This window comes from Sprattus sprattus (genome assembly GCF_963457725.1).
Source record: "Sprattus sprattus genome assembly, chromosome: 2".
In the NCBI taxonomy this organism is placed as follows: domain Eukaryota; kingdom Metazoa; phylum Chordata; class Actinopteri; order Clupeiformes; family Clupeidae; genus Sprattus; species Sprattus sprattus.
Window position 1 is genome coordinate 30,245,166 of NC_137921.1, and position 25,000 is coordinate 30,270,165.

The window sequence follows — 25,000 nt, forward strand, 5'->3', positions numbered from 1 at the left end:
TATCCCAGACACACACCCCCATCCTCTGCTATCCCAAACACACACCCCCATCCTCAAAGACACATCCCCCAAACCTCTGCTATCCCAGACACACACCCCCATCCTCCAATTGACCCTCCAATTAAGTCTCATCTTGGCGGAGCAGTTGATAAATAAGTGGGCCAAAATTAGATGATTGCTGGCTATGTTTCCTTTTGGACAGTTTGACTGGCAAAATACTGTACAGAAACCCCCCCCCCCCCCTCTCTGTGGGCCCCGGTGTCTCGTAGCCGTGGTGGTGGACTGAAAATAGCCGCGCGTGGCGCAGATCGGAGAGCTGGCTCGGGGTAGGTCCAGCTGCTTTCCATCAGAACAGTGACCTTTGCCGTAATCACCGCAGCAGACCGACAGGAATCTGAGGATCCGGCGCAGACAGGAAGGGTGCTGATAGGTCAGCAATGTCCTGCCACAGTTATCACACCCAGAGAACCCAGTTCACACACACACACACACACACACACTCTCTCTCACTCCCTCTCTCTCTCTGTCTGTGTCTATCTCTTTGTTCCACTTATCTCTCTCTCTCACTCCCTCTCTCTCTCTGTCTGTGTCTATCTCTCTTTTCCACTTATCTCTCTCTCTCTAAATCTCTCTAAATCTCTCTCTCTCTCTCTCTCTGTGCCTCTGTCTCACTCTTTATCTCTCTCCCTCTCTTTTTTATCTTTCTCTTCCCCTCTCCAGTCATGCTCTATCAAATAGCAGCTGTTTCTGGAATACATCACACACACATCACACACACAGACACATGACACATACACACACACACACACACACACACACACACACACACACACACACACACACACACACACACACACACACACACATAGACACACACATATACACACACACACACATACACACATCATACACACACAGACACATCAGACACACACACACACACACACACACACACACATCATACACCCGATGAAAAATATACCAGTTGATGCCTGTCATATGCCAGGGTCCATGCTATGAATCACAGCTCTCTCTCTCTCTCTCTCTCTCTCTCTCTCTCTCTCTCTCTCTCTCTCTCTCTCTCTGTCGGTCTCAGGCTGGTCATGCTCTGCTGAGGAAGCACTCTCAGCAGTAGTGCCCTGTTCCATCCGAGTGTTATTACGCCATAGGCCCTATTGCAGAAGCACAGCCATCAATACTGGGCCTGTAGGCGCTGTAGACAGTGTTTCTGTGTGTAGGCTAGGCTATGCTAGTGTGGGGTGTGTAGTCGGTGAATAAATTAGGATGTGTACATTGTGTAAATGTTTTGATAGGGTGGTGTATATACAGAAGGCTGGGCTAGGGTAGGGTGTGTAGTCGGTGTATAAATTAGGATGTGTGCATTGTGTAAAGGTTTTGATAGGGTGGTGTATATACAGAAGGCTAGGCTAGGCTACGATAGGGTAGAATGCATAGTCTGCGTATAAATTAGGATGTGTACATTGTGTAAAGGTTTTGATAAGGTGGTGTATATACAGTAGGCTAGGCTACGCTAGGGTAGGGTAGGTTGCATAGTCTGCGTATAAATAAGGATGTGTACATTGTGTAAAGGTTTTGATAGGGTGGTGAGTATACAGTAGGCTAGGCTAGGTTACGCTAGGGTAGGTTGCATAGTCTGCGTATAAATTAGGATGTGTACATTGTGTAAAGGTTTTGATAGGGTGGTGTGTATATACAGTTGGTTAGGCTACGCTAGGGTAGGGTAGGGAAGGGTGTGAAGTCTCTGTTTACATTTAGAAGTGCGCATTGAGTAAAGGTTTGGATAGGGTGGTGTGTATACAGTAGCTAGGCTACGCTATGGTAGGGTAGGGTGTGTAGTCTGTGTATGAATAAGGATGTGTACATTGAGTCAAGGCTTGGATAGGGTGGTGTGTTTACAGTGTGTGCACGGAAGGAAAGGGTTTGAGTTTACAAGTTGTGTGTATATTTGCGCTGAAGGGTTGTGTGTTGAAGGGTTGAATGTGTTGGACAGGGTAGGATATGAAGGTAAGGTTGTGTGGAAGCTTGAGTGGAGAAGGGTGTGTGTATGAGTTGTGGGTTGGGAAGGGTGTGTGCTATTTAGGCTAGACCAGGGGTTCCCAACCTTTCCGACTCCGAGGCCCAACTTTTTGTATTTGTAACAGTTCGGGGCCCAACAGACACCCCGCTTATTTTAGCGAATCTATATTCCATTAGGCTAATTGAATCTATAATCCATTCATTCTTATTAATAAGCAATTGTTATGTGTGAGAAAAAACATCAGCACCTGCCACAGGTGGAAGCCTAAAAATAAATAAAAGAAAATCTAACTCTAGATATTGCATCTAAATTGTATTGTGCACCAGAAAACAACATAAATACACACAGAGAACTGAATTGCAGTTGGCCTAGGCCTATTTGTGCACAGCAAACAAGCAAGGAAATCAAACCAGAAAAGACCCAAAAGATAGCATGTACTCAAAACAAGTGATGGAACATGCAAACAAGACCACTCAGCTAGGGCTAATTAAAATAGGTGATGCTTCAGACATGAAAACAAATAGGTTCAAATAGGTCAATATAATGATAAGAATAATTTAAATAATGAATTAAATCTGTGGCTGCAATCTATTATCAACATAAATAGCACCAATCATTCCTGGGCAGTCGTTTGAGTTGGTAGCTGTCCACAGAAAAGCATATCCACTCCAATGATAACGCACAAAAACAGCACGAATGCAACTTTACTGACGTCCGTCGAATCCTATACATTTACGAGTAATCACTTCAGACAGCGTGTATTTTAGACACTGTTGTTTAACCCTTCCAGCACTAAGGTGCCCCGTGGGGAACTTTGTGGTATTTTTATAAATAGAATTTAAAATCTCAGTGAGTTTTTGTCCTACAAACATAAAACTAACACCCACAGTAACCTTGAACCCTTTACAGTATAAATAATCACTTTGTAAGGAGGATATAACTAATCCCTTGCACATTTCAGCCTCTGAGTGAGGTTTTGACCCTCCCATTAGCAAATGACAACTATTCATATGATAAGGGAGTGGTAATTCAGTGATCACCATTGGTTCCTGATGTGTCAAGAAAACCTGTAGGGGGTAGTGGGGCACAAAGACATTCCAGGGCTATTATGTCATGGCCATTGTCATTTGACCAAGGTGTCCTAGAATGTTCACACCTCTCTCATCAATATGCATAGTGGTCTAAGTGAAGAAAAGTGTCACTTTCTATATTACTTATAATAAAACTTAAAAGTATAGAAACCACACACACTTTTTGAATGCTAAACTCACCTTTTTGGAGCAAACACCTTTGTTTACAAGGTTCAGAGTAAAAAAGAAAACTTCCAAAATATTTACAATGTGTTTTTGTACAAAGTCTGAGCACCTCTAAAACTAGATTTCATTTTAGTGTCTTTATATTTCATTTTAATACAAAACTTTGTTTTACTACATTCCTTTTACTGTCATTGTATTATTGCCGAGTTGTTCTAGAGTATATTCATAAATGCCACTTATGCGTCATGGTTTTTAGTTAGATGAAATATACAAAAATATCAGGCATGGCAAACTACCTAACAGAGTCAAAAAAAGCCCTTGGGGTTGTATGGTAGTGTGTGTCTCTAAGATAAAGCGTGTTTAGGCTAGGGAAGGGTAGTAAATGTGTAGTATTGTGTAGTAAATGTGTTGTTTAGGCTAGTCTGTCAGTGTGGACACATGTGTCCAATTTCCGATTTCAGTCCGATTTAAATTGGATATTGGACACATGTGTCTCCCCAGAACTAGATTCATTGTGTCCGACTTGAGTCCCACTGGACTCCGATGTAAACCCCTGGACACACGATTCGATTCCGCTGGTAATTGGACTGGGCGCGCATGTGTCTCTCGTATCTGATTCAAATTGGACAACAACAACTTTTGCACGTGCTTGAGATCGTGCCCACAGACATATAAATGCATCATATATAATGTATATGATATGATAAACGCTGCTAGACGCTCAGTTCTTGTGCTCCCTCTCATTCACGTTGAAATACTGAAAGCGAAAGTGAAACTTTGAAACTGGAACGCAACTGTTTGGGACAGAACGCTAATTCAGTGAACAAATATTTTCATATTACTTTCCACCAGTTGTTAGTCATGTAATCCATTCATATCGATGTGAATCAATCAATACTAATACAACTTTAACTGTGGTGTGTTTTTGTTTCATTTCACAACGTATTTACTGTATAATCAACGGTAGCAGATGTAAACATTCCGCATTTGATTTGAACTGACGCGGCCAAGAACTAGATTAGTCACTGCCATGTGCTTTGAGATAGAGCAGTTAACCCCCCATGGAGACCCCATGGAGATAATTGGATGGGATCGGAGTGCTGCCATCATGTGCCCGCACTGAGAGTGTATGGTAGGAGAGTGTGCTTGCTGTGTAGTGTGTGTGTGTGTGTGTGTGTGTGTGTGTGTATGTTGTTTAAGCTAGACTATAATGTATGGTAGCGAAGATTGTGTATTGTGCGTGTGTGTTGTTTAGGCTAGACTGTATGTATGTTTGGGGAGAGTGAGTATTGTGTAGTGTGTATTGTGTAGTGTGTGTGTGTGTGTGTGTGTGTGTGTGTGTGTGTGGTGTTGTGTAGTGTGTTACTTAGGCTAGCCTGTGTCCAGGGGAAGTCCGGGGGAGAGGCTCATTATGGCAGCTGACTGTGTGATGAGACTGCTAAAGGAGCAGTGGCCTATAGGCACCAACAGAGCAGCTGGGAACAAACAGATGGTTACAGGCAGAGAGAGAGAATTAGAGAGGTACAGTATGAGGGATGGAGGGGGTAGATAGAGAGTATGAGAGAGAACGAAAGAGAGAGAGAGAGAGAGAGAGAGTATGAGGGATAGAGTGAGAGAGAGAGGGCAGGATGGGAGAGAGAGAGAGAGAGAATGAGAGAGAGAGCATGAGGGATAGAGAGAGAGATAGAGATTATGAGGGATAGAGTGAGAGAAAGAGGGCAGGATGAGAAAGAGAAAGAGGATGAGAGAGAGAATGAGAGAGAGAGTATGAGGCATAGAGTGAGAGAGAGAGAATGAGAGAGTATGAGGGATAGAGTGAGAGAGAGAGGACAGGCATGAGAGAGAGAGAGAGCGTATGAGGGATAGAGTGAGAGAGAGAGGACAGGATGAGAGTGAGAAAGAGGATGAGAAAGAGAGAATGAGGGATAGAGTGAGAGAGAGAGAGGGCAGGATGAGAGAGAGAGTATGAGGGATAGAGTGAGAGAGAGAGATTATGAGGGATAGAGTGAGAGAGAGAGGGCAGGATCAGAGAGAGAGAGAGAATGAGAGAGAGAGAGTATGAGGGATATAGTGAGAGAGAGAGGGCAGGATGAGGATGAAAGAGGATGGTGGGGTTGAATGTGGAGCAGGAAATGAGATGGTGCTGTTCTGCTGTGTGAGGAGAGGAGAGGAGAAGGCGGGAATTGGAAATGAATGTGGGCCCAGAGGCTAACCTGCGAGGCAGGCTCCACACCACTGCGAACTCCCGCAAACCCAGCCCAGCCCGACCCCTTGCCACTGAACACTATCAGGCGCAGGGGAGTTATTGACTGAGTAAAACTGAGCTCATTAACGGCTGTGAAATGTACTAATTGAGGGTAAAAAACTGCGAAGAAAAACTTTGTTTTGAGGAAACAAGATATCTGAGAATATCAGGAGGCTTAGTGTTGAAATATCTTTTTTTTTATTATTGTGCAGGATACAATTACCCTTTTGATAGGTCCTCTTGGTGACTGATTTGAGGGGGAAGTTATAAGTCTATTCCCTTATATTGTCCAGATCATATTTTATGAAGCGGTGGGGATAAGGGAGTCAGGGCCCGGCCTGGCTTGGGGAGAGCTCAAACTGTAGGCCAGTGAGGGTAATGGCGGGTGTGTGTGTGTGTGTGTGTGTGTAGGCCAGTGAGGGGATGACGGGGCTGCGGTAAACCCAATATCCCTGAAGCCCTGCTCGCTCCCTTGCTCGCACAATGCTCCCTCCATTTTTTGCCGTGCACTCCCTCAATCCCATCCCTTATGAAATTGATTGAGAACAGGAAAACCTATACTTGTGTGCTTAAGGCCACCCAAAAAAGATGGAATATTTTATATGGGTGTTTATTTGGAATAAAAAGCATGTGTGAAATTAGTCATCGGGGGTGGGGGGGGGCGGGTGGAAGTGCTGGCACCAGCTGTTTCGGGGGGTTGAGTTACACAGCTGCATTCACCCATGACACCCCCCAACCACCACCACCACGACCACCGCCACGCATCACCCACCCGGTCCCGCTGTCTCTCGCCCCTATCCACCCTAAGCTCCTTTTTTTAGGGATTTTTGTCCCATAAATTTGTCTGCAACTGCCTGGCAGATAGATAGGAGCTGTGAGGGGATTTGGCATTGGCTAAAGCCCCCATACAGACCCACACTAGGGCTTTGTGTGTGTGTGTGTCTGTGTGTGTGTCTGTCTGTGTGTGTGTGTGTGTGTGTGTGTGTGTGTGTGTGTGTGTGTGTGTGTGTGTGTGTGTGTGTGTGTGTGTGTGTCTGTGTGTGTGTGTCTGTGTGTTAAATTTCACTTCTCCAGTGCACTCGGAAAAGCAGGAAAATAAACAGTGTTTAATGCAGGGTGAAGCATGCAGCACTAAGGAAATAAACCTCTGAATGAGATGCTCATTGGTGTGTGTGTGTGTGTGTGTGTGTGTGTGTGTGTTTGTGTGTTTGCGTGTGGTTGTGTGTGGGTGTGGGTGTTTGTGTGAATCGGGCGATAGAGTGACGGTTGCTTGACGGGCCCAGTCTTATCTGTCTTTGATTCGGTCGCCGACGCGGAGGGTGCATAAATCAGGGCCTGTCATCTCCTCTGTCACGTTGCTCTCCTCAGACTCTTGATTGACAGTATCAGTGAACGGGAGGACCGTGTGTGTGTGTGTGTGTGTGTGTGTGTGTGTGTGTGTGTGTGTGTGTGTGTGTGTGTATGTGTGTGCGCGTTTACCACATGAAAAAAACACCAGCGCCTGCAGAGCATGCTGGGGGACGCGTACAACCCCACAGCTGGTAATGCGCAGGCCGGTTTGATCTCCCAGAGACCATAAAGATCCCACAGTTTTCACACACACACACACACACACACACACGCACGCACGCACGCACGCACGCACGCACGCACGCACGCACGCACGCACGCACGCACGCACGCACGCACGCACGCACGCACGCACGCACGCACGCACGCACGCACACACACAAGCACACACTTACACTTACACTTACACACACACACACACACACACACACACACACTGCACCCTTTCTGTAATTCTGATTGCGGTGGAAAGAGATAAAAAACGATCACCTTTTCTCTTTTCTCTCTATCTACCCTAACTCTCACTCTCACACACACGTACTCTCTCTCTACCCCTAACTCTCACTCTCACACACGGATGAAAAAACGATTACCTTTTCTTCGTTCTCAGTCTCTACCCTAACTCTCACTCTCACACACACGTCCCTGCGAGCATATCTCACTCAGGTCTCACCCGGTCCATCCATACAGCTATTATTCCGCAAACATAAAGGAACTCTGGGAATTAGGCTTGTATAACACCCTTAAGTGGAAAAATTCAATTAGACTTTGAGTGCCTTTTATGGGCTTGGTGTGAGCAGCTCCCCAGTAACACACACACACAAAAAACACGCACATACACACACACACACACACACACACACACACACAATCACACATAAAATACACGCGCATACACACACACGTGCACACACACACACACACACACACTCAAAAGACATACGCACACACACATGTGCATGCATACACACACGAAAAACATGTGCACAAACACACACACATGCGCGTGCACACACACACACACACACACACAATAAAACACATGCACAAACAAACACACTCACATACACACACTCCAGAGGGAGGGAGGAAGGGGTCTGATTTAGTGTAAATCTGGCTCTGACTCTGACTGCTGATCTTGGAGCGTAGAGCACAGGCAAGCCCAGCGCTGCACACGGCCTCTTGAGCACCTTCATTTGCAGGGCATGTGTCTGTGTGGGAACGCCAAAAACACATGCACAAACACAAACACAGACACGCACAAACACAACACACACATGCGAGAGAGAGAGGGAGGAGAGCTCTTGGTCTCTCTCTCCCTCTGCCTCCTCCCTCTGGAAGGGCCCCAGTCGGCAGATAATAATGTTACCTGCAGTGGACCCGCCCGCCCGCCTGACCCTGGTGCTGGGGCTGGAGGGATTGGGTTTCTTGGCTGCCTCTCTGACCGTCTGCCTGCCTGCCTGCCTGCCTGCCTCTCTCATATTGATCAGGGTTTTCCATGGCTATTATTAGCACTATCTGTGTGCTGCCCAGTCCCAGGCCTCTCTCTCTCTCGCTTTCTCTCTCTCTCTCAGGGTTTTTCTCTTTCTCTCTGTCTCTCTCTCTGGGCTTTTCTCTTTCTCTCTCTCTCTCTCAGGGCTTTTCTCTTTCTTTCTCTCTCTCTCTCTCTCTCTCTCTCACAGGGCTTTTCTCTTTTTCTCGCTCTTTCTCTCTCCCAAAGCCTCTTACTCTATTTCTTTGTCTCCTTCTATCACTCTCTCTCTCCCTCTTACTCACTCTTTTTTTAAGGGCCCCTCTGCCTCATTCCCTCTCTTTCTTTCTCTTTCTCTGTGCCTCACTGTTCCCCCCTCCCTCTGCAGAACCAGGGCTCCTCAGCTCCATGGTAGTGCAGTGGTGCCCAGGTCACATGGTCCCTCTGAGTATTGCTGACGTGAACCACAGAAGCAGGAGAGAAACGGGAGAGGGCGAGAGAGAGAGAGAGGGAGAGCGAGAGAGAGCGAGAGAGAGATAAAGGGGGAGAGGGCGAGAGAGAGAGAGGGGGAGAGAGGAAAGTCCCCCAAAAAACATTTATTGAACCATCAGAAGAAGAGCACACGTTACCAAATAAATAATAGGTTTCAATAAACAGTGAGCCGAAACACCTTAACACCATCTGTGTAAAGAAATCTGATGTTGTAAAAAGAGAGGGAAGCAGAGAGAAAGAGAGAGAGAGAGAGAGAGAAACAACCTCCCAGCTCCTGTTCAAAGTCCGCCAGATATGTGGCATGAGATTATATTGAAACCAATATATGCAACTTCTTCACGTCAGCTTTTAGTTTAGTAGGTGTTCTGTATGTAGTTGGCCAACAAGGACATTCACACTTACTTCGGTTGTGGTTAATTTGGTTTAATGACAGGAGTTTTGGGAAAGCACACAACATAGTTTCATTTTTCCTCATGTTGGTCATGCCACTTGCTTGGCCAAGCTCCAGGAAACTGCCAAAACGGCTCGGTGATAGCAGGGCGGGGAAGAAGGAGTGAGTAAAAGTGGCGAGAGACAGAGAGAGGGAAAACAGATACAGCTTTTTTTGTGTAATGAGGGAAGCAGATGGCTTGAGGTTAATGTTAATGTATGCCACATTGCCACATGTAGTTGCAACTGTACAATAAAGAAAGTCAAATACAAAATCAGTGGGGGCGGGAGACAAATAAATAACAGGAGTGTGTGTGTGTGCGTGTGTGAGAGAGAAAGTCACAGAGAGAGAGGGAGAGAGAGAGAGAAAGAATCTTGGAGGTGGGGCATGTACTGTATTGAAGGGAGGGCATTTGAGGACAGTCTGCAACGTCACAGTCTCAATCTCTCTCTCTTGCTCTCTTCCTGTCTCTCTCTCCCTCTGCTTCTCTCACCTCTCTGGGTGCAGTCTGCACTTTGCTCCGACGCTTTGGGTTTCTTAAACAAATACAAGGTGCTTTTTTTGGGGCTTATTCTCCCCGTCACGAATGTTATCCTTTTGAAGGGGTCACTCACAGTTCAGAGCACACTCAGAGATCGGAGATGTGCTGAGTTTGCTGTAAGACATACACATTGTCAGAGTTATAAATAAACATATTGTCATTCTACTAATTTGTTTTAGATGGATCTGGTTTTGAGTCCAAACTGTGTTATTTCATCCACAGTCCTGTTTGAATATTAATTAATTGTGTCAGGAAGGGTTTTGTTTTCCATGCTGTCTATCCACAGCCCTGTTCAGAACCTTTAGTCCTTGGGTTTGGAGGAACAGTCTAGTAAAAAAGAAAAATACTATGACCTAACCTGTCTGGCATTCATCTGGTGCACGTTGTGGAGAGTGGAGGTTGGGGAAGAACGCACGCAAGCTTCCCCCTAATTCCACTAAATCAGATATGAAATCGGCCTTCTAACGTCCGCCGTGTGTAATCTGCGCCAGCAGGATCCCGGGCTCGCCTGTGTCGGGGCAGATAATCGCCCCTCCCTCCCAAGCTGTGGGAGACGTGACGTGAGGAGCATGCCCAGGCCTGGAGCGAGAGGCTTCACTGGGCGCAAGGGGCAGATAACTCTCATATCCCTGTCATCCCTCGACAACACTCAACCCACTTAGGGGCAAATTCATGTCGGGGCCTTTGAAGAGGGACTTCCCCTGCCTGTGTGCCTGGCTGCCTGCTGATGCAGTACACAGCACCCAGCAAAAATTACATTCACCTTTTTTTCTCCCCTGTCCTCCGAAGGCATTCTTAGATCACTGAATGCCAGCACTTTTGTGGGTTGTCATCTTTTTTTTTGGATTTTCCCTCATTCTGCTGCCTAACCCTTTGAAAATGAATGTCCTGCACCTCAATAGTCCCAGAGCTCTCCTCCCCGTGAGGTGAGCCATGCCTGCCTGGCGAGTAGAGAGCTGGCGTCAGAGCCGAGGCTGTCCTCTCCTGTCCTGTCTTGTCTCAGCAGGGAATCCCTCTTCTGCTGCAGCCCAGGGGCTGGGGATGACACTGCCAAGCCACACGTCCCCAGTCCCCGTTCCAACCGCCCTGGCCTCGGCTCAGCAGCCTGAAACCCGCCAGCCAGTCGGCTCATTTCCACCCCACCCCACCCCCCCACCCCTCCCCTCCCATCACTTCTGCCTCTAGAGCCTGGGAGTGTGGTCCATTGCCAGAGCCATAGACACAGAGAGAGGGACGGAAAGGAGGATGGAAGAGGGGATAAAAATTCTCTTTGAGAGAAATCACGTCATCACTGCTAAGTGTGTGTATTAAGGGCCAGGGGTGTTTTGATGCTGCCACACAACAGGGCTCCCATACAGACACAGAGTCTCCCCTGCCAAAACCATCCAGAAGCGCTCTCTGTGTGTGTGGTGTGTGTGTGTGTGTGTGACCGTTTTTGTCACCTTCGTCCTGTGTTCCTGCTCAGCCCCCTCCCTCCCATTGTAGTGGTTGCCCGTCATTGTGAGGACAGCCAGTGTTGTGGCAGGTCTTGGATTAGTCTGGTGGCAAGGCAGTAATGACCCCCACCCCCCCCCGCCCCCCCCCCCCCCCCCCCCCCCGCCCCTGGTTGGGTAACAGGCTGCTAGGCCGTCGCTGGCTTTCCTCTTCTCACATGTGGCGTAAACATGCGGCCATGGTGCTGTGGAGCGCGTTGCGAGACCCTCTAAATCTGACTCTAGTTAGCTCTCCACTCCTCTCCCTCTCCCTCTCCCTCTCCACTCCTCTCCCTCTCCCTCTCCCTCTCCCTCTCCCTCTCCCTCTCCACTCCTCTCCCTCTCCCTCTCCCTCTCCCTCTCCCTCTCCACTCCTCTCCCTCTCCCTCTCCCTCTCCCTCTCCCTCTCCCTCTCCCTCTCCCTCTCCCTCTCCCTCTCCCTCTTTCCCTTACTCTCACAGCACTAATCTGCCCAGCATTTTTAATGGAGCCGCCAGGTCATGTGTGGAGCTCTCCTCCAAGCACAGAAACACACACACACACACACACACACACACACACACATACTGTATATATATGATGCTACGCTTTCATGTTTCTCAAACCTTTGCACACAAGACCACATGATATAACCACGCTAAGGCCCAGAGGGGCTTTGAGAAATGGAATGAAAAAGATTTTTTTTTTCTATCCTTCTTTGTTCCTCTCTTTCACTGTTTTTCCTACTCCCTCTCTCTATCTCTTTTTTCTCCATCCTTCTCTCTGAAATAGAAGAGAGAAGGCCTGGCTTTGCCTTGCTTCCAGGTTTATTTTCTGAGTTTCATTTCCACGCTGCAGTAGCAGTAGGTCTTTGAGCTCTGTCCTACCCCAACTCAACCCTCAACTGCCAAACGATTTTTACTATAAAGGAGCTCGTAATCTTTGTTTAGTCCTGTGATGAGGAAACCAATGTCATTCAGGAATTCTGGTACATGTAGTTTAGTGTTCATTTCAAACGATGTAGTCATGGAAGGATGATGTAGTGAGAAAGTGGTGGTTTGGCCATTCGTGTTCCACAGGTGGTTTTCTGATAGGGGAGGCAGGCAGCACAAAGGAAACGACACTATATTTCTGTGTGTGTGTACGTGTGTGTACGTGTGTGTGTGTGTGTGTGTGTGTGTATGTGTGTGTGTGTGAAACTGTCTCTGTATATGTCTGTGTGTATGTGTACGTGTGTGTGCATGTACGTGTGTGTGTGTGTTGTTAGAAGGCAACGTGGAGGAGACGTGTGGGGACCGCACTGGTGAAATGTTTATGTCTGTGGGGAGGCTGCGTGTTGTCCATTGAGGAACTACTGTAGCCCTTATAAATAGGTATTGTTTGCCATCTGCTCCCCGGCCTGGCACGCACGCCTGGCGTTCCAGTAAGAGTCCGCTTGAACTCAGTGGGACTCCGAGGCCAAGGGCGATCAGAGGGGGAGCCGGAGCGCTGACCACAAAGGCAGAGGTCTTTTTTTCCTCTCTGTTTCACTCTCTCTTTCTCTTTCTCTTTCTCTGTGTCTATGTTGGTCTGCTTCTCTCTCTCTCTCTGTTTCACTCTCTCTTTCTCTCTCTCTTTCTCCCTGTCTCTGTATTTGTTATGGATATATCACCCAGTTGCCAAGCCAGAAGAGCCCATTTGAAATGGAATATGCGGTGAAGGGAGAAAGGGATATGGGGGTGTTGGGCGGGTGGGGGGGTGGGGGTGAGTTAGAGCCTGTGCGGTGGTAATTCCTCGCTGTTGAGGGTCCTGGCTGCGGGTAGGCTCCAGCCCCACAGCCTTTTCCAACCCAAACACACTGCGCCGCCCACCCAGGCAGGAGCCGCCGTGTGTTGCTGCACATCACAGCACTATGTCGCGCCGTGCCGCACCACGCAGGGCAGGGCAGGGCAGTCTTAGCTGCCCCGGTTTGCCCTACCTACCCCTCTACTGCTGAGGGAAGCTACAGTACTGCCGTAGGAAGGAGAGGCGGGGGGAAGAGTATATAGAGCATGTGAAATACTGCACTATATAAACATTGCAATGCATGCATGTAGGTCTCCCATGATGGGCCAGAATGATAGGAAGGATGTTATCTCCAAGGTCTGTTTTAAATTGAGGCTCGAGGGCAGGGCAGTAGAGGAGTGGAGAGGAGGTAGCTATCGCCACCAGCATCTTATACCAACACATCTCAGCTTAGCTTCTCCGATTCTCACCCTCCTGTGCTGCCCATAACCATATGCAACAAACATGTTTGCGTGTTCGTGTGTTTGTGCGAATGTTTGTGCCGATGTTTGTGTACGTGTGCGCGCGAGCGTGAGAGACATAAAGAGAGAGCGTGTGTATGTTTGTGTGTGTGTGTGTGTGTGTGTGTGTGTGTGTGTGTGTGTGTGTGTGTGTGTGTGTGTGTGTGTGTTTTAGTGTGTGCGTGTGTGTTTTATCATTTATTATTATTCATGTGAGATTGCTCTGCTGTATGGGCCCTTGCAAATGACATGTTGGGGTCAAATTGCAGGGAGAGATCTTTATAGCCAATCCAAAGGGGCTGGTGTGTGTGTGTGTGTGTACGTGTGTGTGTGTGTGTGTAAGTTCGCAGGGAGAGATCTTTATAGCCAATCCAAAGGGGCTAGTGGGTGGTTTAAGGCATATTATATAAATATATATTTTAATATGTCTATGAAATCCGTCCAAAAATAACTTGAAAAGAACACGGCGTTCGCATCTGGTTTTTATATTGTGGCTTGTGGAAAAGCCGGGAAAGTAGAGTTTTATAATTCTGTACGCACAATACGAGCAAGGCCTCCTCACTGGCTGTTAAAGGAGAAGGGACCAATCAGAGTTGTTGTTTAAGTGTCCTCTGCGCTGGAGTTGGATGACCCCTAACCTCCTGCGGCACAGCACAGCGGGGGGCTGATAGGTCTAATTGGAGTCGGGAGATTCCTCAACTCTGTCCATGGAAGTTGAACCATTCAGCGCCGCTCGCAACAAATACGTTTTTCCGTTACTTTCTGGCTGATGTGGGAGTTCGGAGTCAAATTACTTTTCTCGGTTCACAATTATTTTCAGTAAGTGTTACGTGTGTATCTCATGTCAATGCGTGTGTGTGTGTGTCTGTGTTTGTGTATGCATATGTGTATGTGTATGTGCATAGCGTAGCTTTAGGCCTGTGTGTGTTTAAGCGTGTGAGATCTGGGCTCATGCCCGCTGGTATTTAAGGATAGTGTGTATACACTGCGCACACCTGCGCCCTTCATCGGGACGGTGCCCTCGTGAGCAGCCCCCTCGCCCTCCTCAGCTGGCAGCGATTTGCCCCTGGCGCCCCGCTAGAGCGGCAGGGCCTCATGTGTGTTATTACTGCCACGCTAAAGACCCTCTGCCACAGGGGGCCACCGGCACCCACCGAAGGACAGCTGGACCAATTACCAGAACCCGCTATTTTAACACACACACATACACACACACACACACACTCCTCACCACGCCCTCTTCCTGGAATCCTAAGGCGGGAGAGAAAGACAGAGAGAGAGAAAGATGGGGTGAAAACAGTGTTTTGGCTCCTGCAGCTGCGTGGAATATTTCTTTTCCATTGACATATTTTCTTTTTTGGTGTGTGTATGTGTGGTAATGTGTGTGTGTGTGTTTGTGTGGGTATGTGTGCGTGTGTGTATGTGCCAGAGAGAGAGAGGGAGAGATGCTGGACTTCTTGGTTTTGCCTGTTTTGGCTCATTTAAGGGTACTGAAGTATGTCTTTTGACATCCTCTCAACAAACAGACTCTGGTTCTAGCTTTCTCTCTCTCTCTCTCTCATTCCACCTCGACTGCTTACCCATTCTTTCTTACTAGTCATCTTTTCATTTCTCTCCTGTTAAGCTCTGTATGCCTATGGAGGACCAAACCTGCCATATTTACAAATGAATGAATAAATAAATAAATGTCCACATCCATGCATTTAGACAGAAATAAATTGATAAATGTATTAATTAATGCACAATTGTCAATCAATAGTTCATTATAATTTACATTTATGTATGTATTTATGTATTCATTAATATATTTATTCATTCGTTTATTCATTCATGCATTTATTTATTCATTCATTCATTCATTCATTCATTCATAGGCGTGGAAACTGACGTTGAAACTGACGTTCAGACATTTTGCAATCAATCCAGAGCTTTGATGATACTGATTAAATGCTATGGCTTTGTATCAGATCGCCAGGTTATTGCTCTCAGGTTGTGTTTTATGCATACCAGGGATACTCAGGAGTAGGCTTCCCATTCACAAAATGCTACACAGATTTAAATATAAAAAGTTCATAATGGCCTTTTGGGACGTTTTGTTCAACATTGATGCTGTGTGTTAAGCTCCTAGCAACTAGCTGGCGTTTGCTATCGCTAGTAGCTAGGATAGCTCAGAGTGCAATTTTTCATACAGTAACATTAGCATTTTGACGGTAACATTAACATTTTGATTTTAACATTAACAAATTTGTTGAAGAGACTAGTTATGTTCTTCTGATGGTAATAGTACTAGTTGCCATGAACCATAACTGTTAGGGGATTTTCTCTTGTAACGCGACCTATTATCTCGCAGGCCACCAAAAAATCCGCGTAACAAATATGTTTTTATCAATATAAATATGGTTTAATGAATCAACCTTACATATTTCAGAAGTGACAGGTGTGTAGACAATGCACGAAGTCTTGTTTGACTCTCAGCGGGAACATTTCTACCGTATTTTCCAATTTGTTTTGTACAGTCGCGAAATGGCAACAAAGTTGGCGACGACCTATTATCCCGCATTGATTTAAAATGCCGTTGGAAATAAAGCTCAACAAGAAAAATAATTTACACCGAACCAAATTCTCGTCGCAAAATCAAAATTCTACTATTTGTATCAGGCTGGTTTGTACACGCAGTATTACAACACTATCTTATACACTTCAATACGCTGTATGTGCCATTTTTGCTACAAAGCTAATTGAAATACCCTTTTTGGGCAGGGACTTACGTTTTCCGAAATCCGCGACCCTGGTTGGCAGTTAAATGAATATTAAGTTACTTGTACCAGCGCATGAGGGATAATAGGTCGTGCGGGATAATAGGTCGGGCTACGATAGATAGTTAGTCATCATAACTAGCGATAGATAGCTAGCTAACTGAAAGCAGCTTAATTTGTTTTGGAGCAGACATATGTGTATTTGGCGATATATTGAGTGGGGAGTCAATATTGCGAGAAAAAAAGTCCCCCTGGCATACTTTAGAACTAGTTTAAGTAGCACAAAATACACACACAGCTTTTAATTTGCGCAGCGGAGACGCTCATAGGGCTATCACGCATATCACTTTTCCTAGGCAATATTTGTAACTTAGCCTACTGTGGTTTTGAATATGGGGTACCATTCGTGCGAAGGAAATCACCGTTATTGTAAACAATGCACCTAGTGGGGCCGGCAAAGTGCTCAGTATCGTGCCAAATGCTCAAAATGATCGTATTTGGTGGATCATTATTGTGCATCTGGCAACACTGGGAGGGCGGTCGACCTCTCTAGTCAGAGCTCGCGCAAGAGGGTGGAACATAAGGGAGATACCCTTTCCAAAACTTGTCAGGGCGTAAAAACTAGTTTGTGAAAGACCCAGAAACACAAATATCCGATGACGCAAAATCCCGGATAATTTTGGAATCCCAAAAAATGTTACGCATTTTTTGGGTCTCGGAATGTCCGGGTAAAAGAGGACGTCTGGTCACCCTACAAAGCACAACCTGAGAGCAATAACCTGTCGATCTGATATGAAGCCATATTATTACATCAGTATCATGAAGGCTCTGGAATGATTGCAAAATGTCTAACCGTCAGTTTCCAAGTCAGTTTCCAGGCCTACTGGTCTCCTCTCATTATCATATTGGGAACAACTAATGAATGAATAAATAGATGAATGAATGAATGAATGAGTGAATGAATGAATAAATAAATGAATACATGAATAGATGAATGAATGAATAAATACATACATGAATAAATAAATGAATGAATAAATATAAGAATGAATAAATAAACACATACATAAATGTAAATTATAAGTAACTATTGATTGACAATTGTGCATTAATTAATACATTTATCCATTTATTTCTGTCTAAATGCATGGATGTGGACATTTATTTATTTATTCATTAATTTGTAAATATGGCAGGTTTGGTCCTCCATATATGCCAGCCTGTGTTCTGCTTTATGGTGTGTGATTGCCGTTTATCAGGCACAGAGCTGTGCAGTCTGTTTGATGTCGGTGACCTTAGACTCAACCGCCCCCCCAACACACACACACACACACACACACACACACACACTTACAAAAACACACATTCGCACACACTCACACTCACACACACACACACACTCTCTCTCACACACTCACACACACTGACACTCACACACACACACACACACCATCTCCTTTGCCTGACTCTTATATAGGACAGCGCAGGACTGGAGCCCATAAAACGATGGCTGCATTAAGTTAACGTCAGTGCCGCAGAGCTGCTGCTATTCTCCCGAGCTCAGCACATTTTGCGAATGAATTAAACGGAGAATGCCTCTAAAGCTGACAGAGGGCCTCGGAAATTCTGCAAGGACTCGCTGCTGTATAATCAGAGCTGAGGCGCAGTGTGTGTGTGTTTGTGTGTGTGGGAGAGTGTGTGTGTGTGGGTGAGTGTGCGTGCATGTGGATGGTGTGCATATGTGTGTGTATGTGGATATCTGTGTATATGTGTGCCTCAGTGTGTGTGTGGGTGTGTTTACACACACCCTAAAGCAGTACAAACTTTTACTTTGAAACCTCGAAAGCAGGATAAGATTTGTTTAGTCAGCAGCTGTTTACACATGGTTCATCTTACCTCATGAGAGAGTTATGTCTGATGTACACACTCTAGGGTTATGGTTGGGAAAATGAAAACAGCACACCTAAGCTCATGGAAAAATGTTATGAAATATGCAGCTAATACACTAATGACGTATCTAATTTGAACATTCAAAAATGAAAATTAATTAATCAGGGTGATTCTTGTATGCATGAAGTGATTCAAAAGGTTAAAATGTCTTTGTTTCTTTTGTGCATGTTTTGCAGTGCTCTGAGATAGAAATGACACGCACAGTCAGGAGTGTTTGGCCTCGAGGAGAGTGTGTAGGACTGGTCGATAAGTCTGCTTCAGATGGTTTTCTAGCCACACAGGGAAAGAGCGATCGAGAGGAATGGGACTGTCTCAGGCAGCTTCTGAGTAATGCCCTCTGCAATTGCTACATCCACGGCATGGTGAAATTTGAAATTAGATCGGAGATCAGAAATTGATTAGCGGTGCGGTGGGAAGGGTAGCTGGGGGACAGAAATGGGAGAGAATGCAAGACAGAGAGGAGATGGAGTGAAGTGGAGTGGAGGAGAGATAGAGCGAGAGAGAGAGAGAGAGAGAGAGAGAGAAATAGAGTAAGCCAGAGAGAGAGGAGATGGAGTGGAGTGGAAAACACAGAGAGTGAGAGAGAGAGAAAGAGAGAAATAGAGAGAGTAAGTCAGAGAGAGAGAGGAGATGGAGTGGAGTGGAAAACACAGAGAGCCTCAGTGAGTCCCTGGAAAGGAAGAAGTTACATTGAGAAGTGGTAGTGGGAGGAATGGGACTGAGTTATCAAAGCTGCCCCGCTCTCAATGTTCCTTCTTTTGCATGGAAGACAGACAGAAGGCAGATAAAAACTTTGGCCTGCCTAAGCCAGCAGTGGCACGGAGTGCATTACTTACTGCAGTTTGTTACGAGGTGCAGAGATGCTATCAGGTCTGAATTGGGTTTGGATTGAGTTCTCAGCTTGCTCCAGTCCTGTTTGAGGCACTGAGACCAATTTTCTGTGGGCGCACAAGATTGCCTTGACTTTCGACTGTTGTAATCAGTGGCAGAAAGGCTGGCATGTGGTACTGGATGTGGTACTGTGCCAGCACTTAAGAAGAGAGAGAGGGAGTGGAGATGAAGAAGTTCTTGCTGTAATGTCTGCTATGTCGAGACTCGTGGAGAATGCAAAAAAAAATAAAAAATGAAATGATGTGTGATTCATCCCGAAATTCTATTTGGCAACGTTAACGGAACAGGCAGCTCATAATTGTTTCAATATTTTGGCATGGACCGCAAATGCAATGCCACATCATTTCTGGGTTTCTTGTTTTCCTGTAGCCGCCGCGGTTGGCAAAATCGCACCTCTCCCTCGCAGTGAATGACAGCAGGGAGGGGGGTTGAGGGAAGAATGGAGAGTGGGTCGGTACAATGCCAAAGGTTGTCTTACCGAACCAGCGGTGGCAGTAGGCAGAATAAAAAAGGACAGGCCTCGCCGCCGACGCTCTGCTCTGTGCGTTCACCGTCCGCCACGGCCATTTTCCCCTCCCTTCCCCTCCTCCAGCGCTCGTAGTCACCCACCTTAATCAGTACTTGGCTGCAGGCACTTGGGGTATTTAATGTCACAGTGATTAAATGAAAGAAAATACTCAAATAGAAATACACAGTCGCAAGGCAATCATACTCGTTTTTCACTCTTCTCTTTCTTTTCAAGAGGCCTCGTTACAGGAAGGAAAATTGCCATATATTTTCAACAGTATTGGCCAGAGTTGTGAGAGCTTGCCTGTTTGAGTGAGTGAGCGAGAGAGCGAGCGAGCAAGTGAGCGAGTGAGCGGCGGGCAGTAAAATGTAACGAGATGCCGTGCCCATCGTGCTGCAGGGCGAGCAGGCGCCCCCGTGGGCAGAGGGGAGAGTGGGCGAACCGAGTTTCACTCCTTCGGTCCGCCCTCATGGCTCCAAATGCATCCCTGTGTTGTTATTTAGCCGAGAAACTTTCTCTTCTCTATCCCTCCCACTCATCACTCCCGCCCTTCTTCTTCTCCTTTCTCTTTCCCTTCTCTCTCCTTCTGTCTCTCTCTCTTTCCCTCTCCCTCCCCCCTTCTCTTTATTTCTGTGCCCCAGAGAGCAGTGCCAACCTTTTTTACCGGCGTTCCTAAGCCTCTCCCCCTTTCCATCTTTCAGCTGAACGGGTCGACTTGGCACAGGGGCATACTGGCACTCTTCAACAGGGTTTGTTGTACTTTGTGTGTTCTTGAGAGAGGGTGAGCTTGGGAGAGAGAGAGAGCGAGAGAAAGTGAGAGTGAGAGAGAGGAAGAGAGAGAGAGGGAGACAGGAGAAAGAGCAATCTAAAATGGCTGCCAACGGCAAACTCCTCTGCACATGAAATGTCTGCCAAAAAAAAACTGCTGTGCCGTTGAACGATCCCTGGCCAGAAAAATAACTTGCGCAGAGAAAAATAGCAACAACAACAACTTCAAACGCTCGAAGACGTATAAAGTTATTAGTTTGCCTCCGCAGAAGAACTTAGAAAGCACACGAGAGAAACAGGATCGGATCAAAGTGCCTGTCAGACCAAAGATCAGGTCACACAGCCAGCTCTGAAAAAGGAAATATCTTTCAAGGCATCAGGTCAGACATAAGTCAATACGTTTTTCCCCTCACTCCAAGCACAACAAGAAAGGAGCCGCTAGTTTCTCCCTCACTCCCAGCACAGCAAGAAAGGTCTCCTTACAACCCACACCACTCTAGCTGTTATCATTCCACTCTGACAATTGAGTTGATAATCATAGGTTTGAAGATTGTGGTGAGCGACTTGTTTATTTGACATTATTGTCTACATTATTTATATGCTGCATATAATTGGATTCCTTTTTATATTTCAGCCAGTTTTTCAGATATCACATTTCAGTCAAAGCACATTCATGGGCAGATTTAGAGCCACTGATTTATTTCGGCTTTTGTTTTGTGTTTTTGCCATTACAAGGCTGATGATGCGTTAGACTATATGACTGCAAAAGCACCACACCCCCTCCCTCTCCAGACAAACAAACACACACACACACACACAACACACACACACACACACACACACACACACACACACACACACACACACATCATCCTCTTCTCTTACCCTGCTTCTCTGCCTGTCTTTCTCCTCCTTTCTCTCCAGCCCTCTTTGCCAAGGAGTTTAGTATAAAGGGTTGCTCTTTACACACAAACACACACACACACACACACACACACACACACACACACACACACACACCAAGGAGTTTAGTATGAGGGCTGCTTGCCTAAACACCACTGCAGCTCTTGGCAGGATCCCCCTCGATACTGAAGATAGAGTAGAAGCAGAGTTGCCATTGGACGGCTTCCTTCTGTTTCTCGGGCAGAGCGCCCCTTTTGGCTCTGCCGTAGTCATGACAATGATGGACGTGTTTGTTTATCTTTGTTGTTTTCTCATTTCTTCTTTATCCCTGTGTCCTTGCCATAAATTAACTGCAACTTCTAAAAGTGCCGCATCCGGGGTCAAGCGCCATCTCAATCTGGCTCTTCACGCTACCTCCGTTGCCCTTCCATGGCATGCCAATCTCGCAGGGTACCAAGGGCACTGGGGCACTGGTGCCCACTTCTCTCTGTTGGCAGTTTCAACAGTGACAGGCACTCCAAATTCAAATTAGTTTTTCTGTGTGTTGGCTTAAAGAGACACATAAAATGCAATACAAATAGCTGAAGTCAGCTAATATGTTAATGCACACACTTGTGTGTACTCTAGGGTGACAAGGGAGTGGATGTTCACCCCTGTCCCGTCCCACTTTCACAAAAATACTCCTGTCCTGTCCCGATCCCATCAGAGAAGTAAACCTAAAATTCCAGTCCCGTCCCAATCCGGGAAGAATGACTCAAAATGCAATGATTTTGATTTGATGTTCTCAAAACCCTTTCCTAATATTGCTTTGTGTTCTATGGCAAAGTTTATTATTCGCACCGTTTGGCCAGTGCATTGACTTTAGACTTGACCACCTCTGTGACCCAAGGACTATAGTGTTAGACCCAGAACTAAAGTGTGTGACCCAGGACTATAGTGTGTGTGTGACCCAGGACAGATGCAGGACAATAGTGTGTGACCAAGACTTTAGTGTGTGACACAGGACTATAGTGTGTGACGAAGGACTATAGTGTGTGACCCAGGACTATAGTGTGTGACCCAGGACTATAGTGTGTGACCCAGGACTATAGTGTGTGACGCAGGACAATAGTGTGAGACGCAGGACAATAGTGTGTGACCAAGACTTTAGTGTGTGACACAGGACTATAGTGTGTGAGTGACCCAGGACTATAGTGTGTGACGAAGGACTATAGTGTGTGAGTGACCCAGGACTATAGTGTGTGACGAAGGACTATAGTGTGTGACCCAGGACTATAGTGTGTGACCCAGGACTATAGTGTGTGACGAAGGACTATAGTGTGTGACCCAGGACTATAGTGTGTGAGTGACCCAGGACTATAGTGTGTGACGAAGGACTATAGTGTGTGACCCAGGACTATAGTGTGTGAGTGACCCAGGACTATAGTGTGTGACCCAGGACTATAGTGTGTGACCCAGGACTATAGTGTGTGACCCAGGACTATAGTGTGTGACACAGGACTATAGTGTGTGACCCAGGACTATAGTGTGTGACCCAGGACTATAGTGTGTGAGTGACCCAGGACTATAGTGTGTGACGAAGGACTATAGTGTGTGACCCAGGACTATAGTGTGTGACCCAGGACTATAGTGTGTGACCCAGGACTATAGTGTGTGACCCAGGACTATAGTGTGTGACCCAGGACTAAAGTGTGTGACCCAGGACTATAGTGTGTGACGAAGGACTATAGTGTGTGACCCAGGACTATAGTGTGTGACCCAGGACTATAGTGTGTGACGAAGGACTATAGTGTGTGACCCAGGACTATAGTGTGTGACCCAGGACTATAGTGTGTGAGTGACCCAGGACTATAGTGTGTGACGAAGGACTATAGTGTGTGACCCAGGACTATAGTGTGTGACCCAGGACTATAGTGTGTGACCCAGGACTATAGTGAGTGAGTGACCCAGGACTATAGTGTGTGACCCAGGACTATAGTGTGTGAGTGACCCAGGACTATAGTGTGTGACGAAGGACTATAGTGTGTGACCCAGGACTATAGTGTGTGAGTGACCCAGGACTATAGTGTGTGACGAAGGACTATAGTGTTTGACCCAGGACTATAGTGTGTGAGTGACCCAGGACTATAGTGTGTGACGAAGGACTATAGTGTGTGAGTGACCCAGGACTATAGTGTGTGACCCAGGACTATAGGGTGTGACACAGGACAATAGTGTGTGACACAGGACTATAGTGTGTGAGTGACCCAGGACTATAGTGTGTGACCCAGGACTATAGTGTGTGACCCAGGACTATAGTGTGTGACCCAGGACTATAGGGTGTGACACAGGACAATAGTGTGTGACACAGGACTATAGTGTGTGAGTGACCCAGGACTATAGTGTGTGACCCAGGACTATAGTGTGTGACCCAGGACTATAGTGTGTGACCCAGGACTATAGTGTGTGACGAAGGACTATAGTGTGTGACCCAGGACTATAGTGTGTGAGTGACCCAGGACTATAGTGTGTGACGAAGGACTATAGTGTGTGAGTGACCCAGGACTATAGTGTGTGACCCAGGACTATAGTGTGTGACCCAGGACTATAGTGTGTGACCCAGGACTATAGGGTGTGACACAGGACAATAGTGTGTGACACAGGACTATAGTGTGAAGTTCATAGCAATGCGTTCCATCAGTGACCACTGAATGCAACCCAGCCAGATCCTTTGAAGTGTCTGTGGAGTGCCGCCTATCTGATAGCAGAGAGAGAGAGAGAGAGAGAGAGCGAGAGAGAGAGAGAGAGAGAGAGAGAGAAAGTAGTATTTATTTATCTTGCTTAGGTTTTTACTGTTGTTTCACTTTGAACTGCGGCCAGAATCCCTTGTGGTGAGCCTACCACTCTCAAGTTCCACATGACTAAATCACTGCACAGGCTTGCTCAGCCGCCAAATGCTTACTAACTTACTGCATCTGCATATGCCAGCGACGGCCAGAGGGGAGTGCACACAAATACTAGTTGGGTTTATGGTTGGATTAAGTTGCATTGTGACTGTGGTGCTGCTTTGCTATATTCAAACTTTGGCAACACAGTTGCCTCGGTCTGCCAAGGCAGCCATTTTGAAATACGACAAATACGAGTTGGTGATCTTTATTAATGTTTACCACCTCTGAGGGCATATCTTTTACACTTTCATTATTCGTTCCTTCTATGAATATGAATATATTTCTGCTTTTAATTTAATTCTCTACTGCCAGACTCATAAACAAGGGAAGACAGCGCATGTTTATTTGCATTTGTTGTTTCTCTAAGCCTGTCTGTGGATTCACTAACCACAGCCAGGTGAAGCCATTCCTCTCTGTCTAAATGAATGGTTTCCAGACCATGGCTGACTCTTTAACTGATCTTGTCCTGATCTAGTCTTAAAATAGTCCAGATCTAGCCCTGATCTAGCCCTGATCTAGTCTTAAAATAGTCCTGACCAGTCCTGATCTAATCCTGATCAGCATCAGATCTGCTTCAGGGTCAGCTGCTGTACGTATGGTTCAGACACACTGCAAGACAGAAAACGCCATAGGGGACTCCAAGTCAGTCCTCGCTCTGTGTCCAGCTGCCTGTCCTGTGTGGCCTCTGTGAGAGTCCACTGCTGATCTACTGATCTTCCTCTCCCCTACGCCCAGAGTCGGAGCAGAGCAGCAGCCCCC

At 46.4% G+C, this 25,000-nt stretch overlaps 1 protein-coding gene across 4 annotated transcripts in view; it reads left to right on the plus strand.

Moving 5' to 3' along the window:
* Positions 1–25,000, plus strand: part of nfic (nuclear factor I/C) — a gene marked incomplete at its 5' end in the record, with an annotated part of 107,168 nt that overhangs the window by 49,437 nt on the left and 32,731 nt on the right. For 3 of the 4 annotated variants that reach the window (XM_080833696.1, XM_080833695.1, XM_080833694.1), the window contains one exon: positions 24,977–25,000. This exon is cut by the window's right edge and continues 48 nt beyond it. The exons of the other annotated variant lie outside the window; for it this stretch is intronic. In XM_080833696.1, coding sequence (XP_080689822.1) covers positions 24,977–25,000 — 24 coding nt within the window. The remainder of the gene's footprint in view (positions 1–24,976) is intronic. 4 annotated transcript variants of the gene reach the window in all.